Raw genomic sequence first — 27,018 nt, 5'->3', positions numbered from 1 at the left:
TGAGGAAGCAAAATCCCAACATCTTGTTTATTACATTAGCAAGAGGATAATAGGGGCAAAAGTCTGATATCCTTTGATAGAGAAGTTGACCTCTATTTACTAATAGCATCTCAAAAGCTACGACCCTACTTACACTCTCATTTGATCAAGGTATTCAATAATCATTCACTCCAGCAAGTATTGCAAAAGCCATAATTCTCAAGAAGACTACTCAAATAGTGTTAGTTTTTATGGTCCATATCAAAGTTAGAAAAGCGAAAGCAAATTTGTTAAAAATAGTTTTTATCCAATATGAACCATAAGCTCAAAGATCTCAACATAATATATATAGATTAAATATAAACCAATGAAAAGAAAACAATACCTCTTGAAGACTATCAGGGTACCCTTGCTCTCTTTTAGTACAACTAACGATCATCCAATCCAAGAAATTTTGTTGAAGAATTCACACCTTAATCTTCCAAGAAACCCTCAACACTCAGGAATAGAGTGGGCTATTAGATCTTATTTGGATGAATTAATTAGGTATTACAGTGTGTACTCAACTCATGAGATACTATAATGAGACAATGTTGTTCAATCTCACATACACCTGTAATGGTGTATGTGTGTGAGATGAAGAGAGAGAGAGAGAGAGAGAGAGAGAGAGAGAGAGAGAGAGAGAGAGAGAGAGAGAGAGAGAGAGAGAGAGAGAGAGAGAGAGAGAGAGAGAGAGAGAGAGAGAGAGAGAGAGAGAGAGAGAGAGAGAGAGAGAGAGAGAGAGAGAGAGAGAGAGAGAGAGAGAGAGAATAAGGAGTGAAAACCAATTCTATTTTCTCAAACTTTATTACCGTGTAACTCAAGTTATTTCTCTTTTAATTTATGATACTATATATCCTATATATATAGTGTTATAAATGTTGGTTTTTATGGTTCATATTAGAGTTATAAAAATGGAGGTGGAATTTGTTAAAAAAGTTTTTATCTAATATAAACCATAAGCCCAAGAATCTCAAAATAATATATATATATATAGATTATGTAATATCTCAAAAATATAATAATATATAATTGCATATTTTATTAAGATATGAGAATATGGGAGTAATTGTAGTATAATGAATAAGATTATAATCTTATTAAGCTAATTATATTATAATAAGAAATTTAGTAAAAATGAGTATATAAGCATAATTTATTAATTACGGAGAATTTATTTGAATATATGGGTATTATATATATTATTCTTAAAATAAAATATTTTTAGGTCCGAAAACTGTGGAGACCCGATCGGTGGCTAGAAATGCCACAATGGTATTAGTTTATGGTACCGATTATTTTATTGGGCTTGATGTGTTATGTATCAGGGTTTTTTTTGGGATAATTGGTTATGACTAATTTACCCCTAGGTTAGAGATCTTTTTAAGTTTTGATAAAGGATAGTTTTGTATTTTGAGAATTTTGTCTTTAGTGAAATAACCTTTAGGTTAATTACTCAGTCCTTATCTTTTATTCCATTTCTTTTAAGTTGAATTAAACCAATGTATTAGTTAGTTAAGTGTGTTCTTATCCTTAGATAAAAGAAAAATTAAGAAACAACATCATCTCTTTCTCTATCTACCTTTGACCTTAGAAGAGACCAAGAACCAAGTTGGGTTCTCATTTTTTTCCATCAATTCACCAAGGAATACAACTAGGAGTTGATGGAAAGAATTAAGGTAACCCTAGCTTTATCTTTCTCTTTAAAGTTTTGGAAGAAAAGCTTAGTTCTTAAGTTTAAAATTGATGATTTTTTATTCTGTATAGATTATTATGTGTTAATGGTATTTTTAATCTTTGTTTAAGATGGTTGTGATTGATTTTAGTTAGTTATTTGTTGCTGTAGTTGAGTTGAGTGAGTTTGGAGTTTTAAAACTCAAAGCTCACTCAACAATGGTGAGTTTTGAATTCTAGTATATTTGTTAATTTTGAATGATGGGACATGTTGTTTGTAAGATGTTAAATTAATTTGGAATAAAAGCATAAGAACACACTTAACTAACTAATACATAATGTTTCCTAGGGACTTCAAACTCAAAGAAAGCCTAAATCGATCCATTGCACAAGGTGGCAAACGAGTCTCCATAAAAAAAAAGAACCGAAGGTTTGTGCTTCTTCACCATGAGGGAGAGTCTTCTGAATGCACGCTTACTACCTAATCCCTGTGCATTCCAGCTAATAAGAGTTATTTTTCTAGGTAGGTGTGCTCAGCATCACCCGCCTATTCCAAAGAAAGGGAAGCAAAATAAGGTCCATCATCACGATCATTGGCATGAGCTTGTTTGAGCATAGAACGAAGAGAGCCACCAAGAGAAGCTTGGTGGGATTGAAAAGAAGCACGCTTCACTCCTGAAGCAAAATCAAGGCCTTTACCTCGCACAGAAGAATCAGGTTGACCAACCTGATGGTCAACAATAGTACCAGAAATAGAAGAACCTCGAAGAATCATCTCTTGAGCAGATTCTAGAGCAACATCAGCAACAGATTGAGTATATAATATACCCCCAGAAATAGTCTTGCTAGACTGGTCAGCAATAATGACAGAATTCTTCGGATAAGAGACATAAACTGGGGAGGACCTGTTAGTAACAGAACCAGTATTACCAGCAGAAGGAAGCAAATTCTGGGTATTAGGGTTAACGGGTGTGGGAATCATAACTTCATTGGATGAAGGAGGGACATTGAGCTGATTTTCAGCATGCATTCTATTGTGGAACAAAGAAGGAAACTGGATAGCTTGAGGATTGATCATCGAAGAAGCAAGGTTAAGACCACTATAGTTCATGTGGGCAACAGAGATAGTAGGGAGGTGGGGATATTGAAAGGGAATAGGTTTATTAGTGATTTTTCCCTTTCCTCGAAGAAGAATAGTAAAGGGACAAGGTGGAGGGGCAAGGCACTCATCATACTTTTGTAAATAGGCATGTCAATATTTCCTTGTATGATCAAGCTTTCCAAAAAAAAAAAATAACAGAAATTAGGCAATCTCTCATACTTAAAATCGATCCATTTAATGATTTCCCTCCCCATCTTTATAAACCTAACATTCATCCCTCTCCTAATAGGCAAATTAATATCCAACAACATTCTAATCCTCAAATAGGGCCCAATACCCTCCTTAATAGTAGACTGATCTACTTCAATAAGATCCCCTACTTTTGAAGCAATAAATTTGGCTAATTCATAAGACTTACACATAAAAGGGATCCCATAAATCTGAATCCAAAATGGAACATAATGAAGTTGATTAGGGGTAATGGGGAAAGAACTGTCAGGAGCAGCAAAAATAGTTATAGTTTGAGCAAAATACCAAGGCTAGCCCTCTAAGATCCTACCCTTATCACCCTCATACCCAAAGGTAATAAGAAACAAGCCATTAGCATGTTCAGAGACAATAACAGGGAATCAACATTGCGATGACCAGATTTTAGATAGAGTTTTCATGAGAGAGGAACGGTTAAAGTGTCTAATAGTGTGTAACCTAAGAAGGAGACTAATAGCAACATGAGACTCAGTAGAACCCACATCATAAGTATAAACTGTATTTTCCTCAGTGGTTAAAGCTAAAGAATTCAAAACATTAGTTAGAAAGTCATCCATAGTTAAATTTGAGAAGAACGGAAACAACTCAACCATAGAAGCAAAGAAAAGATGAGGATGAAGAGTTTGATGCATTAGACATTCTTTAAATAGGAAAAACCAGAAAGCCCTATTTATTCTCTTGAAGGATCTTCGAGTCCCATCCAATATCGTAGGGGAAGTAGGAGAAATGATGAAAGGAGCATGGTTAGCCTCGAGTTTCTGGATCTTTGCCTCCATTTTGCCAAGATCAAAGCGACGGACGGGGGTAATAATGTTCAGAAGATGAAAAAAGGAGAGAGAAAGGCCAGATGGAACAATTTGGCTTAAGAAAATGGAAAGGATTGCATTTAATGCCCTGCCAAAATATATTGAGATGATATAGAGGAACAGTAAGATCCTCAGAGCAATTAATGCTGAAATAATTGTGAGAAAGATTATAATGAAAAGGGAAGAGGGATCGATTAGAGATTAGTGGAGGAAGATAACCACCACAATACACTTTTGGGTGGACTAGAGACGCCATGAACAGTACAGGAGGTTTGGTACACATACCAATAGAAAACTCTAGAAGCCTATTTAAGCTACTTTTTGATTTTATAAATGCAATATATATTTTTTTAATGGGAGGGTATGATGTATTGGATTAAATATTAAATTGATTAGTCTTTAAGATAGGAATATTGAAAAATCACTTTATGTTTTTGGAAACAATATACTCCTTAATAATAATTTAAAAATTATCTTGTTTTATGAATTAATGTGGTATGATTATTGAATTTTGGTGGGTTAGAATTAGAAATAGTTAGGTGATAATACGTTGTTACTAGCCAAAGATTTTTAATTGTTTTCATTAATTGGTATTTTATTGATATATTATATTTCATCAAGTGATAGAATATGAGAATTTAGTTTTTTATTGATATATTACTTTGTTTGTATATTACTATTCTAATATAATTTATTTTTTGGTATTTGTTTTGTGATGTTTGATGTAGTTTTTTAATATTATAAGCTGAAGTTTTAATTTTTTTGTTGTGCTGTTTGAAGACGTTATATGTTTATTGTCTAAATTTTTAAAAATAATTTTGTCTCATGTTGCTTTCTTAATTTTGCAGTTTATAGTTTAATAGTATTTATTTAAGAAACTATCTTAATTCAATGACCGATGTCACAATGATAAATTCCAATAATAATCTTTATCACTATCTAAAAAAAAATTTAACTATCTCTTAAAAAAAGTAAAGGTAGTCATAATAATTTTAAAAGAAATTAAACTAATATTTGGTAGGTGGCACGTGTGCAATCCTTACCTAGTCTTTATGAATGAGAAAGAACAAAAAAAAAAAGAAGTGGTCATTTTTTGTGATTAATACCTCACAAGGAAGGTAAGCTATGGAATATTCGGAAAAGCATAACACTTTGTTTTGTTTTGTATTCTCCACTGTCTATGTAGATTTTTTTATTATTTTTTGTACCACTTTGTAAGGGTTTGACTATACTACCCCTTATGATTAACTCTCTTTTTCATAATCAACTTTTTTATTTCACTTACTTTTAGCTGTACCTTCATTCATGGCACTGCCTCCTCACGAGGGCAATATTGTCATCACACACGTTAATGTTGTCCTTTGCAATTGATGCTGCCACCTCTCATCACCAATGGTCCCTTTACATTTTTACGGTTTTCCATAAAAACAACTCGAAAACAACTCGAAAACAACAAGAAAATTATATAAAAGTAATATAAAAATAACATCTAAATAACATTAAAATAACAACAAAAAATAACATACAGATAACAAAAAATCAATAACAAATTAACAAGAGTACAACATAAAAAGACTGTATTTTCTGTAAATAAAATAAGAAAAATCGTAAAAATGTTTAAAATTTCATGAAACTATATTTTTGTATTTTTTTTTTTTGTGAAAATTACATGAAATATGGGATTTCATAACAAAGTTAGAAAAATATGGCATTTTTAGGTTTGCCACTTTTCTATGGCATTTTTTCACATTTAAGTTTTTTATGGTATTTGATATGCCATATTTTTATAAACTTATTATCCAATCCCATATTTTATGTTTTTGTTTTTAGCTTAATTAGTTTTATTTATTTTTTTAATTTATTTTACACTTACATTTTAAGGTTTCTTTTTATTTGAAAAATTTACACCAAATACTACATTTTTTTTCAAACATTACATTTTTAATTTGACAAGAACATTTTACTTTTATACTTTTATTAATTTTTTTTTTCTTTTTTACTTATTGAAACTTCAAAAAGTTTTTTTTTTTTTTTGTCTTTTTTATATATTTTTTTAGTCAATTTTGGCTCTCTTTTTTCTTTTCAACTTTTAAGTCAGTTGCTACTTTTTTTTTTCTTTCTTTCGCTTATCTCTCTCTATTTTTTTTTCTAATTTCTCTTTGAGTCTCTCTTTTTTTTTTTTTCAATTTTTTTCTCAACCTAATTTTTTTCTCTTAATATATATAATAAGTGTACATTTTTATATTTCATTTTTTTTTTACAAAAATTAAACTTATTTTTTTATTTAAACTACTATTCGTTTTTTTTTTGTTAAAAACTAATTATTCCATTAAAAACAGCAGAAAAAAAAACCAGTTTCATCAATATCATCCTGAAAAAAAAAACAATATAAAAAATTATAATCTAAAAAGAATCCAAACTTTAAAAACTAGTTTCATCAACATTGAAAGAAACTAATAATTTCATTTAAAGAATACAAAAAATAGTTTCATCAACAAGAAAAAAATTACAATCTAAAGACGATACTAACTTTAAAAACCAGTTTCATCAATATTAAAATAAACGAATTATTTCATTAAAAGAGGCAAAAAAAAAAAAATAGTTTCAACAATAACATAATAAAAAATACACAATGCCTAATAACTAAACTTTTACAAATTAACGATACTAAATTTAAAAACCAGTTTCGAACATATAAAATTTATATCAATACCTAATAATCAAACTTCTAACTTCATTCTTTATTTTGGCATTTAATTTTTTATTTGCTTGCTCAAAAATTAGAGTTAATTTAAACATACAATATGCAGCAAATATAACAAAGAGAATCACAAATTAAAATCAAAGAGAAAAAAAAAGAAACAAAGAAAATTAAAGAGACAAAAGTGCAATAAAAACCATAAAAGAATAACAAAAAAAAAACAGTGGAATGTGAGAAACCAGTTAGTAAAACAACCAAAATAAAAACAAACAAATAAAAACCAGTTTCTTGAGATAAATTAATAAAAAATTGAATAAAACTCAATTATGAACAACAATAAAAAAAAAATTAATTACTTAAAAAAACCAGTTATGAAAATAATAAAATAATATGTATGTCAGAAACTGATTAATTAAAATAAAATAAAAATTGTTGTTCCAATATCATACAATAATAAAACTGGTTTTATACAAACGAAAAAATATATAATAATATCATAAAAATTGAGCAACCCCATTACAGAATAGTTAAAACATGTGAAACCAGTTTTGACGTTATAAAAAATCATAACAAAATACAAATGTTAATAATAAAGTTAATTGAAACCAGTTTCATCAGACAATCAAATAAAAACATACACACACACAAATATACAAAAAAAAAAAAATACTAATCACAAATATAATCAAAACAACACATAATGCCTACCAATAATTTAATAACAAAATATAAGTGTAAGTTTCCAACCTAGAAACAAAATAATAAAAAAGTAACTTGAAAAAAAATTCTAATAACATAATGAAACTATTTTTTTTTATTTTTTTAATGAAATTAATAGTTTCTTTCAATGTTGATGAAACTGATTTTTAAAGTTTATATTATCTTTAGATTATAATTTTTTATATTGTTTTTTCTTCAGGATGATGTTGATGAAACTGGTTTTTTTTTTCTGTTGCTTTTAATGAAATAATTAGTTTTTAACAAAAAAACAAAGAAAAAAAATAGTAGTTTAAATAAAAAAAAACAAGTTTAATTTCTGTAAAAAAAAAATAATATCTATAGTTGAGATCATTTTTTATTTATTTTAGTATTTTATTTTTTTAAAAAAGAAAAAATAAATAAAAAGAAACACAAATTTTAAGTTTTTTATGGCATTACTCAAGACTTTTTCCCATATTTGTAAGTTTTTTAAAAAAATGCCATATTTAGTGTAATTAAGTTTTTATGCCATATATATCAAAACTTATCTTTATTTTTCCATATTTTTGTAAATAGTCATTTTTTTTTTTTTTTTGTGTATTTGTGAAATAATCCCTTAATCAAACTTAACAAATCATATCCCAACTAAAATTAACTATTTTACCAAAAAATAACAAAATTCAATTAGCAAACAAATAAATGATAAAAATTATGATATAAAATAATAGAAAAAAAATTCCTCTAAAATTATTAAAATATAATTAAAAGTAAGATTTAAAACTTATCTGTAAAAATCGATAATAGCACTCTTTGAGGTTGTATTCATGAGCAAACGAGTCAACAATATACTGTAAATTAGCCAAATAATATAGTACAAAAGCCAAACCAAATGGCACAAACTAACCAAAAATATGAACACTAAATCTAAAAAATAGTAAAACCCTTAAGATATCTTAATTTATATACTAAATATGATCTTAAAAAAATATATACCAAAAGTGTTCCTAACTAGCTAGAGACGCCTTAAATAAAATTTGAATTTTTTTTTTTTTTTAAAAAAAACAAGCTTGTTCGATTATTTTCAAATGATTGAAAATTAAATAAAACAAAACTGAAAACGTATAAAAGAAAAACAAGTAAAGAGCCTGTTCTATATTTAATTTCCTTTGTTGTTACTTTATTATTATTCAATAATTACTATATATTTTATTAGTTGTTATCTCAATTATGCTTTAAATTTGATTTCTTAATTATTCTTACCATATATATATATTTATTTATATTATTTAAATTTAATTATATTAATATTAAGAACTATTAGTATTTTTCTTAGAGTACACCTTTCCATTTCTATTGACTTAATATATTTTTACTTTTTTCTTTAGTCAATTATCTTCTAATAATTTTGCTTTATTAAATTTCATTACATCCATATTTTTTTTTGATGTGACATCCATATTTGTTATAATGGATATGGATGTCACGTCAAAAAAACTTATTTTTTCCTTTGATGTGTTAATGTAATTAAATTAAAAACTTAATATACCCTTACGCAAAAAAAAAAAAAGTATCATCATTATTTTTTCCTTTGATGTGTTAATGTAATTAAATTAAAAACTTAATAAACCCTCCAATAATATTAGTTTAAAACTCTAATTTAAATTTTTTGTACAGATCTATGGATAATTTATTAGTTTTGCTAGCACTTTATTTTTAAATATGAAACTCCAAAAACTAAATTTTAAACAAAACGATGATTTTGCGATACTTTTACAATAATATTACTTTCGTATAAGTGGCACGAAAGCCTAATTTTTAAGTTAAAAAAAGTATGCTTAACAAAAATAATGGTACAATGTTGTTTGCCAAAAACCATGGTAAAACATCGTAAAGCATCGTTTTGGCCAAAAATAATTTTGTCCATAATATCATCGTTAAACATCAATTTTAACTAAAAATAAGATTTTATGCTACCATCACGAAAATATTGTTAAATATCGCAACAAGTTTTCAAGCTACTATCGCAAAAGCATTGTTATACATCACAAAATTATCATTTTGTTCAAAATCTTTAATATAGTCTTCTAATTCTAAGTGAATATTCTTGAGGGTTTTTTTTTTAGATTTGATTTTGAATCATCAAAACATAAAAATGAAAATGGATTAGTCTTCAACAGTGATCGGAGGAAGCCTTATCAATGACAATGACGATGATAATGAGACATCATGTGCCATTTCCAAAGCCCGAGTTACATGATTAGTCGTCGATCATCCAAACTGCATATCGTCATTACAAAAGCAATGAGTGTGTATCATTTTTTTAAACTCATATGTGTACATGTATTTTAAGAAAATTGTTTCTTTTTCTGTTTGTTTTTTATTTAATAAACCAGGAAATTGGTGTTCAATAGTCCAACTGTATTTCCCTTCAGAAAAACAGAAACTAGTTGTTCAACTGTTTTTTTCCCCACATTTAAATTCCAAAGAACATTGAAATATTTTTCAAGTGAATAATATGTGAGAATTGTTAATTCAAACCACTATCAACCCCCTCCTCCAATCCACATTAGCAAAAAATAAAAAAGGGGGTCCTTCCATAGCTTTTCACAGAACAAGCAGATAGATTCCCATATACCTAATTACTGTTTGATCTGTAAATTGTTTGATTTTCTGAAAGGCAAACTGAAACCTAGAAATATTCTTAACAATCACACAACAAACATCAACATCACATAGACATAATTGTCAAGGTAAGAAGAAGCTTTGGAATTTAAGGCTCCTAAAAGTTGCCAAATCCTACGAATCAGTGGGACTTGTTCGGATGTTCTTCCTCGCCATAATTTACCCTCCCTCTCTCACTAATACCAACAGAGCTTTACGAACTTATTTAGGATGTTCTCCAACGGTTAAAACATTTCATTGTGTGAGAAGTTTTGAATCACACGCTACGATCTTCACCTGTCCAACATTTTCCTGGCATTCCTCATTCTTAAACACTGCATCCTGTAAGATGAAGGTCCAAACGTTGTCACAGAATCTGTAGGTGTGCAGATGTCCCTGCGGAGGACCAAAACATAAGCATGTCAAAATTCTCACATATTTTGCACTCAAATGCTCCAAAATAAGAGATAAATAAATAAATAAAAACAGTCAACTTGGGTTGCAGTACAACCTTTCAGCTGAACACAAGCGTCAATCACAGAAGTCAAAGGAAAAGAAAAAGTGAGAATCATTCAGCGTGATCCTCTACAACTCTTTTTTAAACACAGATGAATATTAACACAGAAATTCAAAGAACATGCAAGTAGTATAAACAATAATGTAAAACAAACGATATTCACGAGTATACTTAAATTGAATAGAGATAAGAAAACACAGGACAATACTACAGTGGGTGCTAATCAATAAGAAACTTTGTGTGTGAATATGCAGACTTCCCAGAACAAATTTAATAATTAAGGTTGATATAGCGAGTCCATATCCTACGTCTTTTAGTTTGTTTAACAAGGAAAAGCAAAAAAGCTACTACCAAAACTAAGACTAAACTTATCAACATATTTTGCTAAGATCCACAAAATCAATCTAGGTTGTGCTACATCATTTTAGTTGTCAGTTGCAATTACATACAACTAGAACTCGGGAAAAATAACAAGCTATACTACTCTTGTATATAGAGTACTACCAATGGATGTGCAAAAATACATTTTTTTTTTCTTCTTTCCAAACTAAACAGAATTGATGATAAAAAGCCCTCATCATATTTTGTTACAAAAAGTTTACATTTTGCTACAGCACATTCTTTACATTTATAATACACTTCTCATCAATAAATGTTGACTACTAAGTACTTAGTAGGCCCCCATAAACGGCAACTGCAAAACATTGAACGAAACATAAATATGATACAAAGGGATAACATAAATTGGATAATTAACTGACATTTTCAGATAAAATGTTAATGAGATAATAAGTCTGAAAAGATATATAAGAAGTATTTGAAAAACAAGCACAATAACAGTCGGAACATCTATGTTTTATCTACAAAAATGACATCAGATCTTAATTTTATTATTTCACATGTTATTTGGTCCTTAACAATTAACATAAACTAATAGCAGAATCTAAAGGGAATGTTAAAAGAAGATGGTAAATTGCATATGCATCTACCTATATTGTGTGTCAAACACACCATATACGCCTACAGAGATTAAATTCACATATAAAGTACATTACAAGTAGGTTCACATATTTCATTTGCAGCTAATCCTCCCAAAAAATCCAGGCTTACAATTGTGTAGCTCTCTTTCCTATTTGTAAAGGTAAGAACCAATTATAATTTCATTTAAGTTTACACCCTTCTTATACAAAGAACTTCTCAACAGTTGTGAAGAGAAACTGACACTTATGTCACCCTGCTCTACAGCTGTTTTAATTCGGGTTTCAACAAGGCATATTTGGCAATTAATATATTAAATGTTAGAGAAGGCACCACTTTATAATTAGAGCCTTGACTTCAGAAACGGAGTTATCTTAGGATGTAACATTAAACTGCTATATATTTTGGAAAAACAAAAGCCTACACTTGAAGGACAATAGCAAGAAACATCTGATAATACATGCACTCTATCCTATTGATGACTATATGATCTATATGTTGAATCATAACCAGCCAAAAATAGTCGTTGTTCTAGAATACATGCACTCTAACCCACACAGTATTAGAAGATCACAATCAGAATAATATATATGTAGCAGAAAGTCGAACAACAATAAAGCAGAAAGATATGCTTACCTTAATGGTGACCTTACTCTTCACTTGGGTTTCTAGAGCTTCTGTCATAGACTAGAAATTGGAAAGGATAAAACAAAAAAGTAAGAGAAGAAAAAAAAAGGGGGTCACATTTCGCAAAACTAGAAACTCGAACTGGAGTATATACAAACTACTAAAGAAACCAAGACTTCGAAAACTTGAGATGGGTCAAACCTTGTCGAACTGGACTAGAACCTGAATAGCAAGCTCGGGACTTAGTGTACCATTTTGAACCATCTCATCCAAAGTCTCAGTGAGACACATCCCGATCGTGGACCTCCTATAAAGCTCGAATGTCGCCATTATTCTTCGTTAAAGCACACGATCTGCCATGAAACACACAAAAGAAGTTGATGAACTCAATAACGTTCCAATCCTATCAAAATTTTCCACGAATTTGTCGAAATTAGAACGAAAAGAAAAAAAAAACAGAATTGCAAGAGGAAGAAAACAAAAGACTCACAAATGAAATTGAGGTAAAGAATTGTAGTTAGAAATTAGGTAGCTACGTTTTGAGGAAAAGACTCACAAAATCTTCTTAACGTTCGCTTCGAAATATGATGTTTATTATTTTTTGGAGCGGAGAAAATTTGGGGCTTTTTATACCCTAGCTTTTGTAGCTCTGGGTATATATAGCAGCGAAGGATCAGGAGTCTTGACATAAATGACTTTTATACCCCTCACGGGCTAATCGCCGTAGAATTAGAAGGCCCAAATAATTCCCATCAAGGTCCAACCTTATTGAGGCCCATCAACATTTTGCCGTGATTCCCAAATATGAAAACTTACAAAAATACTGAAATTTGGGTTAATTTTTACAAAAATACTGTCATACGGAAATTTTTCAAAAATACTGTGTTTTTATAAAACACCAGTAGAACACAAAATAGAACAACTCAAAACAACAGTAGAACAACTAAAAAATACAAGTAAAACAACAGTGAAAACTTAACACAATATACTGCAATATGAAAGTTATAAAAGAATACAGTAAAAAAGTAAAAAATACTGCCTGACAGTACTTTTATAAAAAAATAACAAAAATTAGTATATCATGTAAATTTTCCTAAATATTTAGAAAATTTACACTAGGTACTATTTTTTTTTTAATTTTTTTACAATTTTACAGTTCACACTTATTACTTTTTTACTACTCCATTTATATCCGGTGGTACAATGTGTTTTGTCGATTTATTTTTTGTTCCGTTGATTTGTACACTGTTATATCCCACATTTGTCCTAAATGTTACTAATTCAATAAATGTGATAAAAGTAAACAATAGTAACATTTATAAATGTCACCTATTCAATATTTTGGTGTTGTAATCAAAATCTTCATTAGACTATCTTCAATGGTTATATTAATTTAGTGTTGAATCTTTTATTTTTGGTACAATAACTCTAATAATTCACACCAAACATTACACTAAATATTCCACCAAATAAATATATTTTACTTAAAACATCTTGTATTTTATATTATTTACATTAATTATCGAAAATAACTAATTCATGATATAATTATATTATGGCTACTAGTCAAAATTTAAAATCTTAAAATAATTAATAAAATAAAATATTTATTAAATCAATTAAACATTACATATATTTTTTTTTTTTTTTAAAAAGAAAACTTAAATAAAATCACACTTGCATAGTTTAATATTCTTCAAGGTTAAGATCCTTAAGTGATCATATTAAATTTTTATTCTACTTAACGTTTATTTTCATTAATGTTGTTTTTTTAGTTTAATAACTTAGTGTAATGTTGTTTTTATTTTATTTAATACTAATATTAATATTTTTGTTATTATTATTTTGCATTTTCCAAGATATTAGTGTTTTAATTAAATCAATTATTATTTTTGTGATAAATTTTTATTTCAGGACTAAAATATTAGATTATTTTCTAAAATAAATTAAAATAAGGCTTAGAATGCAAAAAAAAAAAAAGTTCAACACTAAATTGGTGTAAAATTTAGTGCACAATATGGTGTGTCATTCGAGTGTAACTGTGACAAGATTTCACACTAATTTAGTAAAATGGTGCATCGTTATAGATACTCTTAGTATTCGTTCCATAAACAGATGAAGAGAAAATTATTATGTCAAAGAAAATCGAATATAGTAGCTCTACAATTAAGGTGAAAGCTTTTTTCTTTTTTTTTTTAAAAAAAGCAATGCTCTCATAAAAAAATTGTTGACATCAAAATTAAAGGGATTATTTCACAAATAGACAAAAACAACAAATAAATTACAAAAATACGGTTTCACAGAATTTTTAACAATCTTACGATTTTTTGATTTAATTTACAGAAAATACGGTTTTTTTATGTTGTACTCTTGTTAATTTGTTGTTGATTTTTTGTTATCTGCATGTTATTTTGATATTTTTAGATGTTATTTTGATGTTACTTTTATGTAATTTTCTTGTTGTTTTTGTGTTATTTTTATGGAAAACCGTAAAAATATAAAAAAAATTCTGTAAACGTAAAATTGTAATTTTTTTACAAAAGATTGTGCCTCATGTAATTATTTCAAAATTAAACCCTACATCTGCTATGCTAGAATAATAATCCTATAAAAATGATGCAAAACAATTCCTTGTGTTTGTAATACACGATGGATGACACGACAATGGAAGCAACAACATCACACAACAATGTCAACAAAATGAATGATTTCAACAGTTTATTAACGACTAGAATAGCTGATTTTTTTCGACAGGATTTCGCAGTGGTATTAATTTTCAATAAAACAATTAACGATTAAGTTATTATTCTTTTTTAAAATTGTAGAAATGATTAATAGAGATATTTGGAAGAAAATAATAAAAAAAATTAAAAATCAAAATAAAGAGAAGATAAGAATTAATGGTAAATGTAAACAAGAATTAATTGAGATACATGACTAGATAATTTAGACATCCAAATATAGCATTTTATAACATAATTATAATAAGTTATGATGATCCAAATAAGGGTAAATATAGTAAATAGAATTTGAGATGAATAGTAATATACATCATGTGATGTGATGTGATGCAATTTGAGGAGCTTCTAAACGAATATAATCATACATGAATCCTTGTAAAGGGCTGGTGTTGTTGGCCTGTGTTAAAAATATTGTATTAGTTTTTCCATTAACAAGTAGAGATCCTGGAATGCTTATGTTAAATAGTCTGTAGACACCATGAATTCCATGTCTAGCTATTGCGTTATCATGTCCGATTTGTCCACTGTTAAACAGAGGAGCATTTCCATTCTCATCATTAATTCGAACCTGTTTTTTATTTTTAATAAAAAAAGGAATACAGTTAATAAGAGGGAAAAAATAAATGAGAAAAGTTTAATAAAATCCTAGAAATGTGCAAATATGATTGAAAAATGAGGTGCATGGTAAAGAGTATGATATTTTATCTCAAAATTATTTAGTGATGAGTGTAGTAGAATGTTAAGTTTCTATTAATACGAGACTATGTAATATTTTCCTTAAGATGTTGACTACTTTTATTCACCAATTCTTTGACTCAAAATTCTCAAATCAAGTGATTCTATTTGACTCACAATCTCTAAATCACAAGTAATTTTTTTTTACTTTTATTTTACAATTAGTTTTTGGATTTTTGATGAAATACTCCTTAGAGTTGTCTTAATTCTCATACTATCTTATAATGTAAAATATAACTAAAAGTAGAACAGAATGAAATGATAAGTAAAGTAGTCTATAATATTATTAATAGTATTAAGTTTTTTACATGTTAAAATTGTAAGACTCTCTAACAAAGAGCATTACATTAATCATTCCACTCTATTTTAAAAAGACATCACTAATTAAAACTATATTTATTATTATTTTACATTACCGTACATCAATTTTTCTATAATTTTTTATATGAATTATATAGTGTAATATCTTTATTAATTTCATAAACTTTATTATTCAATCAGTAAGAAGATAATGTAATAAGTATTAACAAAAACCAATTCATTTATATAGAGTCTACAGTTGGCTCTACATGTAGAGCAACACTATAGACAAAGTAAAATAGAGATTAGTTTTATGGTAGGTGATGGTGATGTGTAAGACTTTCTTCTTGACATTTATAATTTTCATTAAAATTTAATATAATAAATAATGTGTGTTTTGTAAATATATACAAATTAATATATATGGGATAGCTCTAAGTACTCTAATGAAAGTGTTACCTCTAATTGAGCAGCATTTGCAGTGGCAAGGGCTATGCGGAGTTGAAAAGTTGCATTAGCAGTCTCAATTTTGTTGTCAAGATCAAACTTGATTTGCCAAGTGGTCCCTTCATATGTGTCATTCTCAGTCTTCCTGCCATTTAAATTTAAATGCAATGAAATGAGAAATATAATTAATATAATAGTTAAGTGTGGTACTTATATTATTTTGTGACATTAATTGTTTATCTTGGAACAATGAAAATGTGAAATTTTAAGAAACTGATCTACAATATTTTAATATGCAAAGTATTACAATGAATGATATTAATTAAATAACATTGTATCAAATTAGTTCCACCATAACCAACAATTTTCATATAGTAATTATTACTAGAGTGGAATTAATATTGACCTGGTAACATGAGCAAAGAACCAGTCTTTTGTATAGTCGTTAACACCAATTGTATAAATCAAATCTCCATCAGGATATAACTCCGCGTATCTTTCCCATAATCCATACTGTCTAAATCTGCATATATTTATATAAATTATAAAATATAAAATATAAAATAAAAAAAAATTGAGACACCAAAAACAAGACCTATTTTCAATTATAAATATATAGCTTAATGCATATGGTATTACGTTTTTCTTCATCAATCAGAACTTACATGGTCTAATTACTAAAAAAAAACTATTTTTAATGACTACTTTTTTTGTCACAACATAAATTTTTTGTGAGTAAAAAAATAAAAAATTACTTATGATTAAAATATAGTATTTAAATATAAAATTATCCTTAATTTAGTTTTAGTCACAATAAGTATTATGACTAAAAATATATTTAGTCACAACAAATTGTAATTTTTATGATTAATATTTTTGGCCGAAGACCTTTTAGTCACAACATAAAAATAATAATATATAGTCACAATTTTTTTTACTTTTAATTATAATTTTTTATTTTTGTTGGGACTAAAATAAGACTTTTAGGGCTCGTTTGGAACGCCGTATTAGGTCGTATTGTATTGTATTGTATTATATTGAATGAGATTATATATCATACTTTTATATAATACTATGTTAAACTTTAATTTGTACTAAAATATTATATATTTAGGTGTCCATAAAAGTTATTACCACATATAGTTTTACATAAAAATATTGTATAAAATACAATTCAATATAATACAATACAATACAATACGACCTAATACGGCGTTCCAAACGAGCCCTTATAGTGAAATTTACACTCTTTAATAAGAAAAAAAAATAAAAGTTATAAAAGAATGTAATATTTAAGATTGAATAATGTTACCTATGGCATGTATTGATATTGAAAAACATTTTAGAAAATGAAAAAGTAATTGGTGTGTTTGGAAATGAGTATGAATTCCTAATATATTGTTTGGCAAAATAGTTAGTAATTACATGAGAAAATAATATTTTTTAGTAGCTAATGTTTAATATGGAAAGTTTTTAGTAATTACACAGTTTAATTACATCCAATTCTCATGGGGGACCATGAAAATTGGAGTGTGTAATTGGAACCCCTCAATTATTTCTAATTACACAGTTACAGTGTAATTACATGGTCAGACAAACATATCAAATTGTGTAATTACCTCCAATTACATACAAATCTAACTACATTGTGGCTTTCCAAACGCACCCTTAATAAACACAAGTCTAGAACCAGTTTAAACCACTACGATATTTGGTTATCAAATGAGAAGAGCATCAATGATGCTTAACGCTAGAATGAAGAGATATACTGTTAGTATAATTTAATATAAGATTATAAATATTAATTTAATTTAATAATTATTTTAAAAAAATTAATTAATTACTCATAAAATTAAAGCCACTATATTATTAGTATTGTACAGATACTTAATAATAATAATAATAATAATTTGCATACCTATCTGGGTGATTTAAATAAAGTGGATTTACGTAATTAGGATTAGGATCAGGCACATAAAATTCAGCAGCAGAGCGATTAGGAATGCCTATTTCCCAGAGTGTTGGTCCATCTCTTGGAGGTTCATACACAATCTCACCCATGTCAATATCACAACCTGTATCAGAATTATTATTTATTTTAATCTTATAAGCTCTATCTAAAACATTCATCACAGATTAAAACTAACAAGTTTAATTTGTTAAAGAAAAAGCTGCCAACCAGCTTTAATAACACCCTTTAATATTTATGTGGAATTCTCCAATACATTTTCTAAAAGTATTGGTATTTAAGAATTAAAAACACAAAAAAAATATACTACACAGTACACACCTTTCGAGGTGTATTGGAAAAATTCCCTATATATATTTTACATAAATTAAGTAAAATTCTTCTGCTTATATATATATTTATATATATAAATAGTAGCTAAAAGAAAGGGAAAATGACCTGCAGTTATGTTAATGAGAAGATCATTTTTGTAGTCTCCAATGAAACCAGGGACCCACGCATATAGATTATATTGACCGACACGAACATCATTTATGGAGAAATAACCTTTCTCATCTGCTTTTGTCCAAAATTGATACCCCTGTTATTTGCCAAACCATATTTATAACTTCTAATTTTAAACATCCATATATAATTAATTTATAAATAATTATGAGCAACATTAAATAGTACTATATTATTTAAAAAAAAAAGGAAAAAGATAATCACTTTGGATTCAAGTTGCCATGATCCAACTTTACCGGGTGGAGCCAAGCCTATGTGAGCCTCTTCTCCACATACAATATCTTCTTCAGAAATATACCTTTAATAAATTAATAAACAAAGAGTATGAATAAGTATACATATATATAGAGTAGTAACTACATACTAATTTTTATTAGTATGAAATAAATTATAACGTAGCTAAAAACATTTTCTTTGACAAAAATATGTCTATATTAGCTAGTTGCTACTTAAAAATTTATAATAATTGATTTAAATACTAAATTATCATCATGAAAGTTAGACAATAGTAGCTTAACCAATTAGAGTTAATAAATTAATTAATGGGTAAATATCATTTTGGACCCTGTGTTTTGCAAAAGTTATCGATTAGACTTTTTATTTTATTAAATGACAAAATAGACCATGTATTTTTTAAAATAGTACAAATTGGACCATGAACTAATTTTTTGTCAAAATAAAATTTAATAATAATCCGATTAAAAGTATTATGACAAAACTGTTTATATTTTTTGTGTCTGTTCGTGTTAAGAATTAGGGGTGTTCACTAAGTATCTGATCCAATCCAATCCGCATGATCCAATCCAATCCGCAAAATGCGGATATCCGCACTTGCGCGGATTGGATTGGATTGAAAAATCTAAAATCTGCACTTGTGCAGATTGAATGTTGTTTGACCTCAAAAAGTAACCGATTAAATCCAATCCGCACTTAATTAAATATATTTTTAAAAAATTATAATATATAATATATAATTATATATTAATTTTCTAGTAATATTAAAAAAAAAAGACACAAACTTCTAATTTTTTAATCTTTTTTAGTAATATATTGAGTTGGTGTATTTTATTTGTTTTAAAATAAAAAACACCAAAAAATTATTCTTATTCACATAGACACATACACATAAATTTAAATATATATACTAACTTATTTATTTTAGTAATGAATACATATCTATTTTAGTGTAAATCTAAAGATGAGTACATATATATTGACATATATGTATATTAGTTTAATTAATTTATATATAAATATAAATGGAAATAGATTATTATTGGAGATTAAGAAACAATAGTTTTTTTTTTATATAATATATTAAATAATTTATCATTAAAAAAAATAACCAATCGAAAATAACTGATCCAATCCACACTATTGCGGATTGGATTGGATTGAGTTAAACTGTTATGCGGATCGAATTGGATCCAAAATATGAAATTCGCACTTAGTGCGGATTGGATGTTGTTTGACCAAAAAAGTGCGGATTGGATCAGATGAACACCCCTATTAAGAATTGTTTTCAAGTTAGTTATATTAAAAAAAGTTGTCAAAAATTAAGCTCAGGGTCCTATTTTTACCATTTTAGAAAATACAGGGTTCACTTTATCATTTAACAAAATAGAGAGTCCAATCAATAATTTTTACAAAATACATAGACCAAAATAATATTTACCCTTAATTAATTAGCCTTAATTATGTAAACCCATTAAATTAAATAGAATACTTTTACAAATGCTGTTATAATTATTATTATAAATAATTAAGAGCAATTGGAGATCGAGAGGAAGGCTTCAGGATTCTTTATTTGGAGGATTGGGAACACAGTGGTGGCCTCCGTTTTGGTTGTCGGTAACATGACACTATAAATTTTTTTACTTTTAGTCACAACAAAACTTGTGACTAAAAGTGAAAAAATTGTGACTAATTATAAATTATGATTCCTATGTTGTGACAAAAAAGTCCGTGGTTAAAAGTATTAGTCACAAAAATTACAATTTGTTTTGACTAAATGTATTTTTAGTCACAATACTTGTTGTGACTAAAACTAAATTAGTGATAGCTTGTAACTAAATACTATGTTTTAGTCACCAGTAACATTTTGTTGTGACTAAAAGTCACATTTAGTCATAAAAAAATATACTGTGACTAAAAAGTTGTCACTAAAAGTAACAGTTTTTTGTAGTGTGAGACGGCGGCATGGTCTTCTTGGAGTGAAAGTGAGAGAGTTGACGAAGAGAGAGGCGTAGATGAGGATTCCTTTTAGATTTTAGGGTTTTATTTCTTTTTCTTTAATTTGTTTATTTGAAATAAAAATTTGACAATAAAAAAAGAGAATTATTTATTTTTAATTTTAATTATTTTTTAGATTTTAAAATGATTTTTATAATATTGAATTATCAAAATTATTTGGACCAATAAAAACATGCTACATGTATACACGATGACTATCCCAACTGACACTCAACGATAGAAATCAATAGTCACCTTAAATTTGTAAATGAAAGTAAAGTTAAGGGAATATACTTCAAAAAAAAAAAGAAAAAGATAAAGGGATAAACTGGGTGGGAATGGGAATAGGACCTTTTACCTTGACGGGATCCGATTAATTTTTTATTTATTTTATAATATTATTTTTTATTATTTCACATTAATCTTTATGTGTTTTTGTAATTTATTAATAAATTTTTAAATATTTTTATTTTAGTTTAGAAAGTAGTGTATATTTTAGATTATTAACATCAATATAATTTTTAATTTTATATAATTTATCTTTTATATTTATAATTTCTTTTGTTTTTAAATAAATAGGTCTTCTATGGATATACTCACTCTCGATGGGAATATGCGCGGATGAGTAATAAAATAGTTAACGGGAATGGAGACGGGAGCACTCCCCGACTATTATCACCCGCTCCATATTCATCCCTAATTAAGTGTATATAATTTGAAATATAAGAGAGTTTTGCCGTTAATTATTCTTTTTAAAATAACGTTTTTCTACGTTGCTGCAATATAAAAGCAACGCAAAAACAAGTTTTCTAAAAAATTATAAATAAAAACCTGTAAAAAAATCCGTAAAAAGATTTTAAAAAATAAGTGTAATAAGTATTTTGTTTAAAATTTCGTAAAGTTCCCAATAATTAAAAGTGTATTGGAGACTATGTATATGTGCAATTTGAGTGTGTACATCTAAGGTTACTCATTATATATACCTGTCTCTCACTTTGAGTCTACCACTAAGACAGCCCCGTTGATCCGAGGAAGGAAAGTCCTCGGAAGCGATAAAATTGTACGGCCAATTTTGTACTTCGATCATCATCTGATTAATCATAAACATGTATAATGAAAAATTAATTATTTAATCAGGAAACCACTATTTCTAAATAAATATAAAATGGAAAATAAGTAGTAGAGATTATTTATTGTTAAAATTAAGGTAAAACAAAATGTTAAGAGGTCGATGATCTTAATCATTTTGTATATAGCTTGCAAATATAATTTTTTCTTTTGAATAATTTGAGGTGATAATACTTAAATAATAAGGTTTCAACTTAAATACTTATTAAATTAAATTTTTAACCTTAATAATACATTTGATTACACTTTTAAAATTTGTGTAAATATCTCTGGCCGCTAATTAAACTCTAAGTCAGTGCCTACAAGTCACTTTTGATTGGTTCCAGTTTATTTTTTTATTTAAAAATTTATTTAAAATTGTTTAAAAATCATTTTTTTTTTGTATGGATATAAAAATTAAGAATAAAACTTTAATCAAATATAATTAAAATAAATCCAATATCCTTTCAAAAAAGAAAATTAATAAATCCAATATTATGATGACAAAAAAACCAAAATCCAATATTAACAACAATACTTATATTATAACAAATTAAGAACAAAATTTGAAACCTGAATTTTAGCATCATCCCAAAGGTGAAGTGTATCAGTTCCATTAGGGAGGGAATTAAGATAAATGAAAACAGGGCCAAAAACTTTCTTCCACGGTTCGTTGGATTGAAATTTCAGAACCATATCCTCCCCAGCATAGTGGGCACTTAGAAACATCTGTATGTATATATAACGAATATAATAAGAATATATTTGGGCACCCAATTCATATAAGTAATCGATCAAATAATAAGTATATAATTAATATTGCCAGCAATAAGTCTAATTTAGTACTATATAAATTAATATTTTTTTTTTGAAAGATATAAATTAATATTTTGATAAGGCTATTGATTTTTTTCTTACTGTCGAATTGTTAGCACTACCAAAATTTGCTCCGAGTGGAATTATTCATAATGATGAAATATAAGAATTATGTTAAATTTTATCCCATGACTGATTCATTATTACTACATTAATATTATATGTGTAATTTAAAATATATAAAAAATATTTTTTATTAATATTTAATAAAAATAAACTAATTTTAAATTTTTGATTAATTATTGACAAGAAAAAAAAAATTAAATTAATTTTTTTTTATTTAAATTATACATGTGATGTTAATGTGGTAATGACAAATTATCATATTTGTTTATGGTTGGCCACATAAATGGAATAAATTTTAACATAAGTATTATATTTTAGTGAAATATTTGTAGTATAACTACTCAAAGAGTTAAATTTATAAGGGGCATATATAATAACCTAATAATTTTTTTAATGGTAAAACTACAGTAAGTTATTAAAATTGTAATTCAGTCATTTTGAACACTAATTAAATTATAATGTCCCTACTGCTTTATAAGGGTAAAATTTGGATAGTTTTGCCATAAATATACTTAAGTGTATAATTTAGAGTGAGTAGGAAATGTAGTGAGCTCACAGCAAGGGTAATAGGTCCAACGTGAGAGGTGAGGTTCTGCTTAAGAGGGCCGCCAGATCGAAACTCGTTGCTGGGTGTAATTTGCCAGAACCCTATTCCTGGTTTCTTGCATATCCACCCATGCACCTTCAAATCTCTATTCTCACACGAGTACTCGTACTTGTCATCCACCTAAATTAATTAATTTATTAATTTATATATTATATCTAATCAGTGAATAATAACACAAAAATAATTAACTATATATACACCTCTCCTTTGAATTCTGGCTCTACAGGATTAACAAGAAGGACAGCCTCAGGGAAAGCTAGCTCTTTGCCTCTAGGGGGCACCCGATCATCAGGAAGAGGCATGTGCCTTTGCCTGTTATCACCTACTGCCATATACTGGAACCTATTATTGAAAACCCAATAAATTCCATTGTCTACGTATTAGTTGCTTCCAAATTTCCAATAATTAAAAACCATTAACAAATTTTACTACCTCTTTAAGAGAGGATATCACTTTTGCCCACAATTATAGCTATAGTATGCATCTTGCCGATTCTTTAGAAATTTTGAATAATTGACAGTATTAAAATTTAATAATTTGTTGTAACGCGTATAAAATAAAAACAAGCACGCGTGCTACCCATATAATTTAAATTATATACATTATCGATATTATAAATTATTTAGAATTTATTTTTCATATAATAATAAAATATTTATTTACTTGTCCTTTCTGAGCTTGAAAACAATCCTGGTCTGAGGAAGGTTGAATGGAGGCCATTCTTTCAAGTGCTCATAGATGGCATATGCGTAAAAGCCTGACGAATTACCCAGCATTACATACCTGATGAATTTTAATTAATATACAACTATTATTATTATTATTATTATTCATGAAAATATATGTACAATTTATTTTGTTAATTAATTAGTAAGTATATATTACCTTATGTCTATGTTTAAAGGGACACGTTGGTCTATGAGAGAGGTGTTCCATTTTCTAGTGAATGAGATCTCCACCCTTTCCTCTTCTTCCACTATAACCTTGAAGTTTGTCCCTTTTATCCTGCAATAATTAATATTTAATTAACATTATTAAAACATTAATATATATCCTAATTTGATTTACACATGAGCAAACAAATATTTTAAATATATATAGGGTGTTTTTATAATGCACACTCTTAAATAGAATGTATCGATGCACTATTAATTTGTTTCAGTATTTAAAAAAAAAATAGTCTAATTTTTTTTTATAGTTTTACATGTTATAGTTATTTAAGATATTTTGTAAAATTTTAAGAAATTTAAAATAATTTATAATATAAAAAATATTATTCAAATAGTATATTTCACACGAGTATAAAATAAAACAGTCATGCATGCAACAAACTATTTGAATTATATTTTAAGTGTGTGTTAAATTTTTTGGAAGGTTTCAAAGTTTTATTAAATTTTTTAAATAACTACTACCTATACCACTACAATAAATTGAATTAAAAATTGTTATGAATACTAAAATAAATAAATAGAAAGGAGTAAACGAGTATAAAAGAAGAGTGGTTTTAAGAATTTTCCATATATATTTATAATAACCTGTCAAATGTACCGGTTGTTCCAATACTTCCCTCTTTACTCCACACAAGGTCCCAGTACCTGCAAAAACCGAATCAATATATTTATTTGACCAAATTAATCCCAAAACTACCAATTAAACCCATCGGTCCAAACTACGTGGCTGCACCAGATTAGTCAATTGTTATTTGGTATATATAAAAAAAAATTAGATTCAACCTTTTTCTTTGTTTTTTTTTTTTGAGAAAAATAAAAATATTTATTAATAACTAAATTTAACAGAGTCTATTACATTGATCAGAGTAGACTCAACAATAATAGATTAATCATCATGTTGTTTACAATAATTAGGTAGAAAATCCGAATAACAACTTCAAATACTAAACCTACAAACTGCTATAGCATGTGAATTAGCAGCATCAAAGTGCATGCGAATACTATTAATTTCTAACTCGAATGAACAGGTGCCTAGCTACTCAAACATATTAATGACTATTAACCAAAAATCTTTCAATAAAAATGACTCCAACAGATGTAGTTATAATAGTGGTGTTATTTAATTAGGTATATTATAATTATTAGAGCCGGTGTATAATAATAAAAATATAATTGTGTACCCTCTATTGTCTTCCTCGTTTATAACTTCAAGTAAATTGTCGATGCCATTATATCGTATACCAGTAACGATTCCCCCTGGTTTTGATAATGTCACTTTAAGTATGCCGTTGTCCATAACAACCTATATATTATATAATCACGCAAAATGTATGTGTAACGTTTAATTAATATAATATTAATAATTATTTTCATGCTCTAATATAACTAATTAAAAGAGGTTATTAAATAGTGAATCAGAATGACTTACGTGATGATCTCCAATAACAAGATGCACCATATTAATAGATGACATTGTAAGAAGAATTAAATTAATAGGATCCTCCCAAAAAATTGATGATATATATAGCTAAATAAGGCAGAGTTAGTTCAATTTTCTGATGAACATAAAGATTAATTATTTTCTTGCTCTGCCTATCTGCATGCCTGTGAAAACATGTATGCTCATTTATATGTGTGTATATATATATATATGTATTTATATATAAGGCAAGTGATTTTAGATAATATAAAATACAAAGTAAGCTTTACTTGAACTTTAAGATGACGAATTTTTTCATTTACTCATGTGGCTTTTTCTTTGTGTTAATTATTATTGAAGAGACATGCAATAGGTATCACCACATTTATGAAAGTTAGACTACCTATATATATAAAATTACTTAACAACTAATTTAAGAAAAAGCTATGAGAAAATTTGAGAGTGAAATGTTCTTTCCTCTTTGATTATTGCCGTAGGCTAAATTTGGATAATATGGGCCTGTATCAATGGTTATATTGTTTGTATTACATATTAAAGATTGTCCAATCATTTTGGTAAACGTACATTTATGGTCCCTACCCAACATATATATTGTGATCCATACATATATTTGTATATATGAGAGCCTAGACTGATAATTGGTCTATTATTGGGGGTTACACTTACATTTGTCTTCAAGAGTCCTCAACGGGTTGAAAATTAAAAGAGAGAAATTTGAGTATTGATGAAATTAATTAATTTGAACTGCGTACATATAAATATATATACTAGTATATTACATTATATAAGTATAAAATTATCTAAAGAGACGTAGACAATGTTTGGTAACAAAGATGGAGACACTACAACAAAAAAAGGCCATGTTGCATCAGTTCATAGATTTGTTGGAGCGTTAGCATTGGTTCTCAACTGGCGGAATTGAGTAGATGCATGCCTCGGCTGAGGGCCAATGCAGCTAAAGCAAACAATGTAAAGTCGAACCTTTTACACCAT

The 27,018-nt window shown here is 27.4% G+C and overlaps 2 protein-coding genes across 4 annotated transcripts; both read right to left on the bottom strand.

Annotated features, from left to right (window-relative positions):
- Window positions 1-9,756: 9,756 nt before the first annotated feature.
- LOC115697659 (transcription initiation factor IIA subunit 2) lies at window positions 9,757-12,717 on the bottom strand. Of its 3 annotated transcripts, none has more exons than XM_030624757.2 (4): window positions 12,607-12,717; window positions 12,252-12,403; window positions 12,060-12,110; window positions 9,757-10,324 (listed from the first exon to the last, which is right to left on the bottom strand). In XM_030624757.2, exons 2-4 carry the CDS (start codon window positions 12,378-12,380, stop codon window positions 10,184-10,186), a joined length of 321 nt encoding a protein of 106 aa, XP_030480617.1. In that variant the 5' UTR covers window positions 12,381-12,403; window positions 12,607-12,717; the 3' UTR covers window positions 9,757-10,183. The 3 variants fall into 3 exon arrangements, with proteins under 3 accessions (XP_030480617.1, XP_030480608.1, XP_060963311.1); XM_030624748.2 differs by having other exon boundaries at window positions 12,541-12,700; XM_061107328.1 differs by having other exon boundaries at window positions 12,252-12,453; window positions 12,607-12,677.
- Window positions 12,718-14,995: 2,278 nt separating this feature from the next.
- On the bottom strand, window positions 14,996-26,227 carry LOC115697650 (probable rhamnogalacturonate lyase B). Its single transcript, XM_061107325.1, has 15 exons — window positions 26,014-26,227; window positions 25,766-25,887; window positions 25,170-25,229; window positions 24,520-24,639; window positions 24,298-24,417; window positions 23,835-23,976; window positions 23,584-23,754; window positions 22,659-22,814; window positions 21,962-22,068; window positions 18,951-19,044; window positions 18,681-18,822; window positions 18,192-18,348; window positions 16,680-16,796; window positions 16,286-16,418; window positions 14,996-15,359 (listed from the first exon to the last, which is right to left on the bottom strand). Exons 1-15 carry the CDS (start codon window positions 26,056-26,058, stop codon window positions 15,102-15,104), a joined length of 1,944 nt encoding a protein of 647 aa, XP_060963308.1. The 5' UTR covers window positions 26,059-26,227; the 3' UTR covers window positions 14,996-15,101.
- Between the last annotated feature and the right edge of the window lie 791 nt (window positions 26,228-27,018).

This window comes from Cannabis sativa, chromosome X, assembly GCF_029168945.1.
Source record: "Cannabis sativa cultivar Pink pepper isolate KNU-18-1 chromosome X, ASM2916894v1, whole genome shotgun sequence".
NCBI lineage: Eukaryota > Viridiplantae > Streptophyta > Magnoliopsida > Rosales > Cannabaceae > Cannabis > Cannabis sativa.
Note: the sequence above shows the minus strand (reverse complement) of the source record. Positions and strands in the feature narration are given on the sequence as shown.

What these genes read in the sequence shown, in the direction of transcription:
- LOC115697659 (XM_030624757.2), bottom strand. Translation starts at nt 12,380, where the DNA reads ATGGCGACATTCGAGCTTTATAGGAGGTCCACGATCGGGATGTGTCTC. An exon ending in TTCTAGTCCAGTTCGACAAG is followed by an intron (nt 12,111 to 12,251) that starts GTTTGACCCATC and finishes TCCAATTTCTAG; the next exon opens with TCTATGACAGAAGCTCTAGA. An exon ending in AGAGTAAGGTCACCATTAAG is followed by an intron (nt 10,325 to 12,059) that starts GTAAGCATATCT and finishes GGTCCTCCGCAG; the next exon opens with GGACATCTGCACACCTACAG.
- LOC115697650 (XM_061107325.1), bottom strand. Translation starts at nt 26,058, where the DNA reads ATGTCATCTATTAATATGGTGCATCTTGTTATTGGAGATCATCAC. An exon ending in CCTTTAAACATAGACATAAG is followed by an intron (nt 24,418 to 24,519) that starts GTAATATATACT and finishes AAAATTCATCAG; the next exon opens with GTATGTAATGCTGGGTAATT. An exon ending in AGACTCAAAGTGAGAGACAG is followed by an intron (nt 19,045 to 21,961) that starts GTATATATAATG and finishes AATTTATTAAAG; the next exon opens with GTATATTTCTGAAGAAGATA.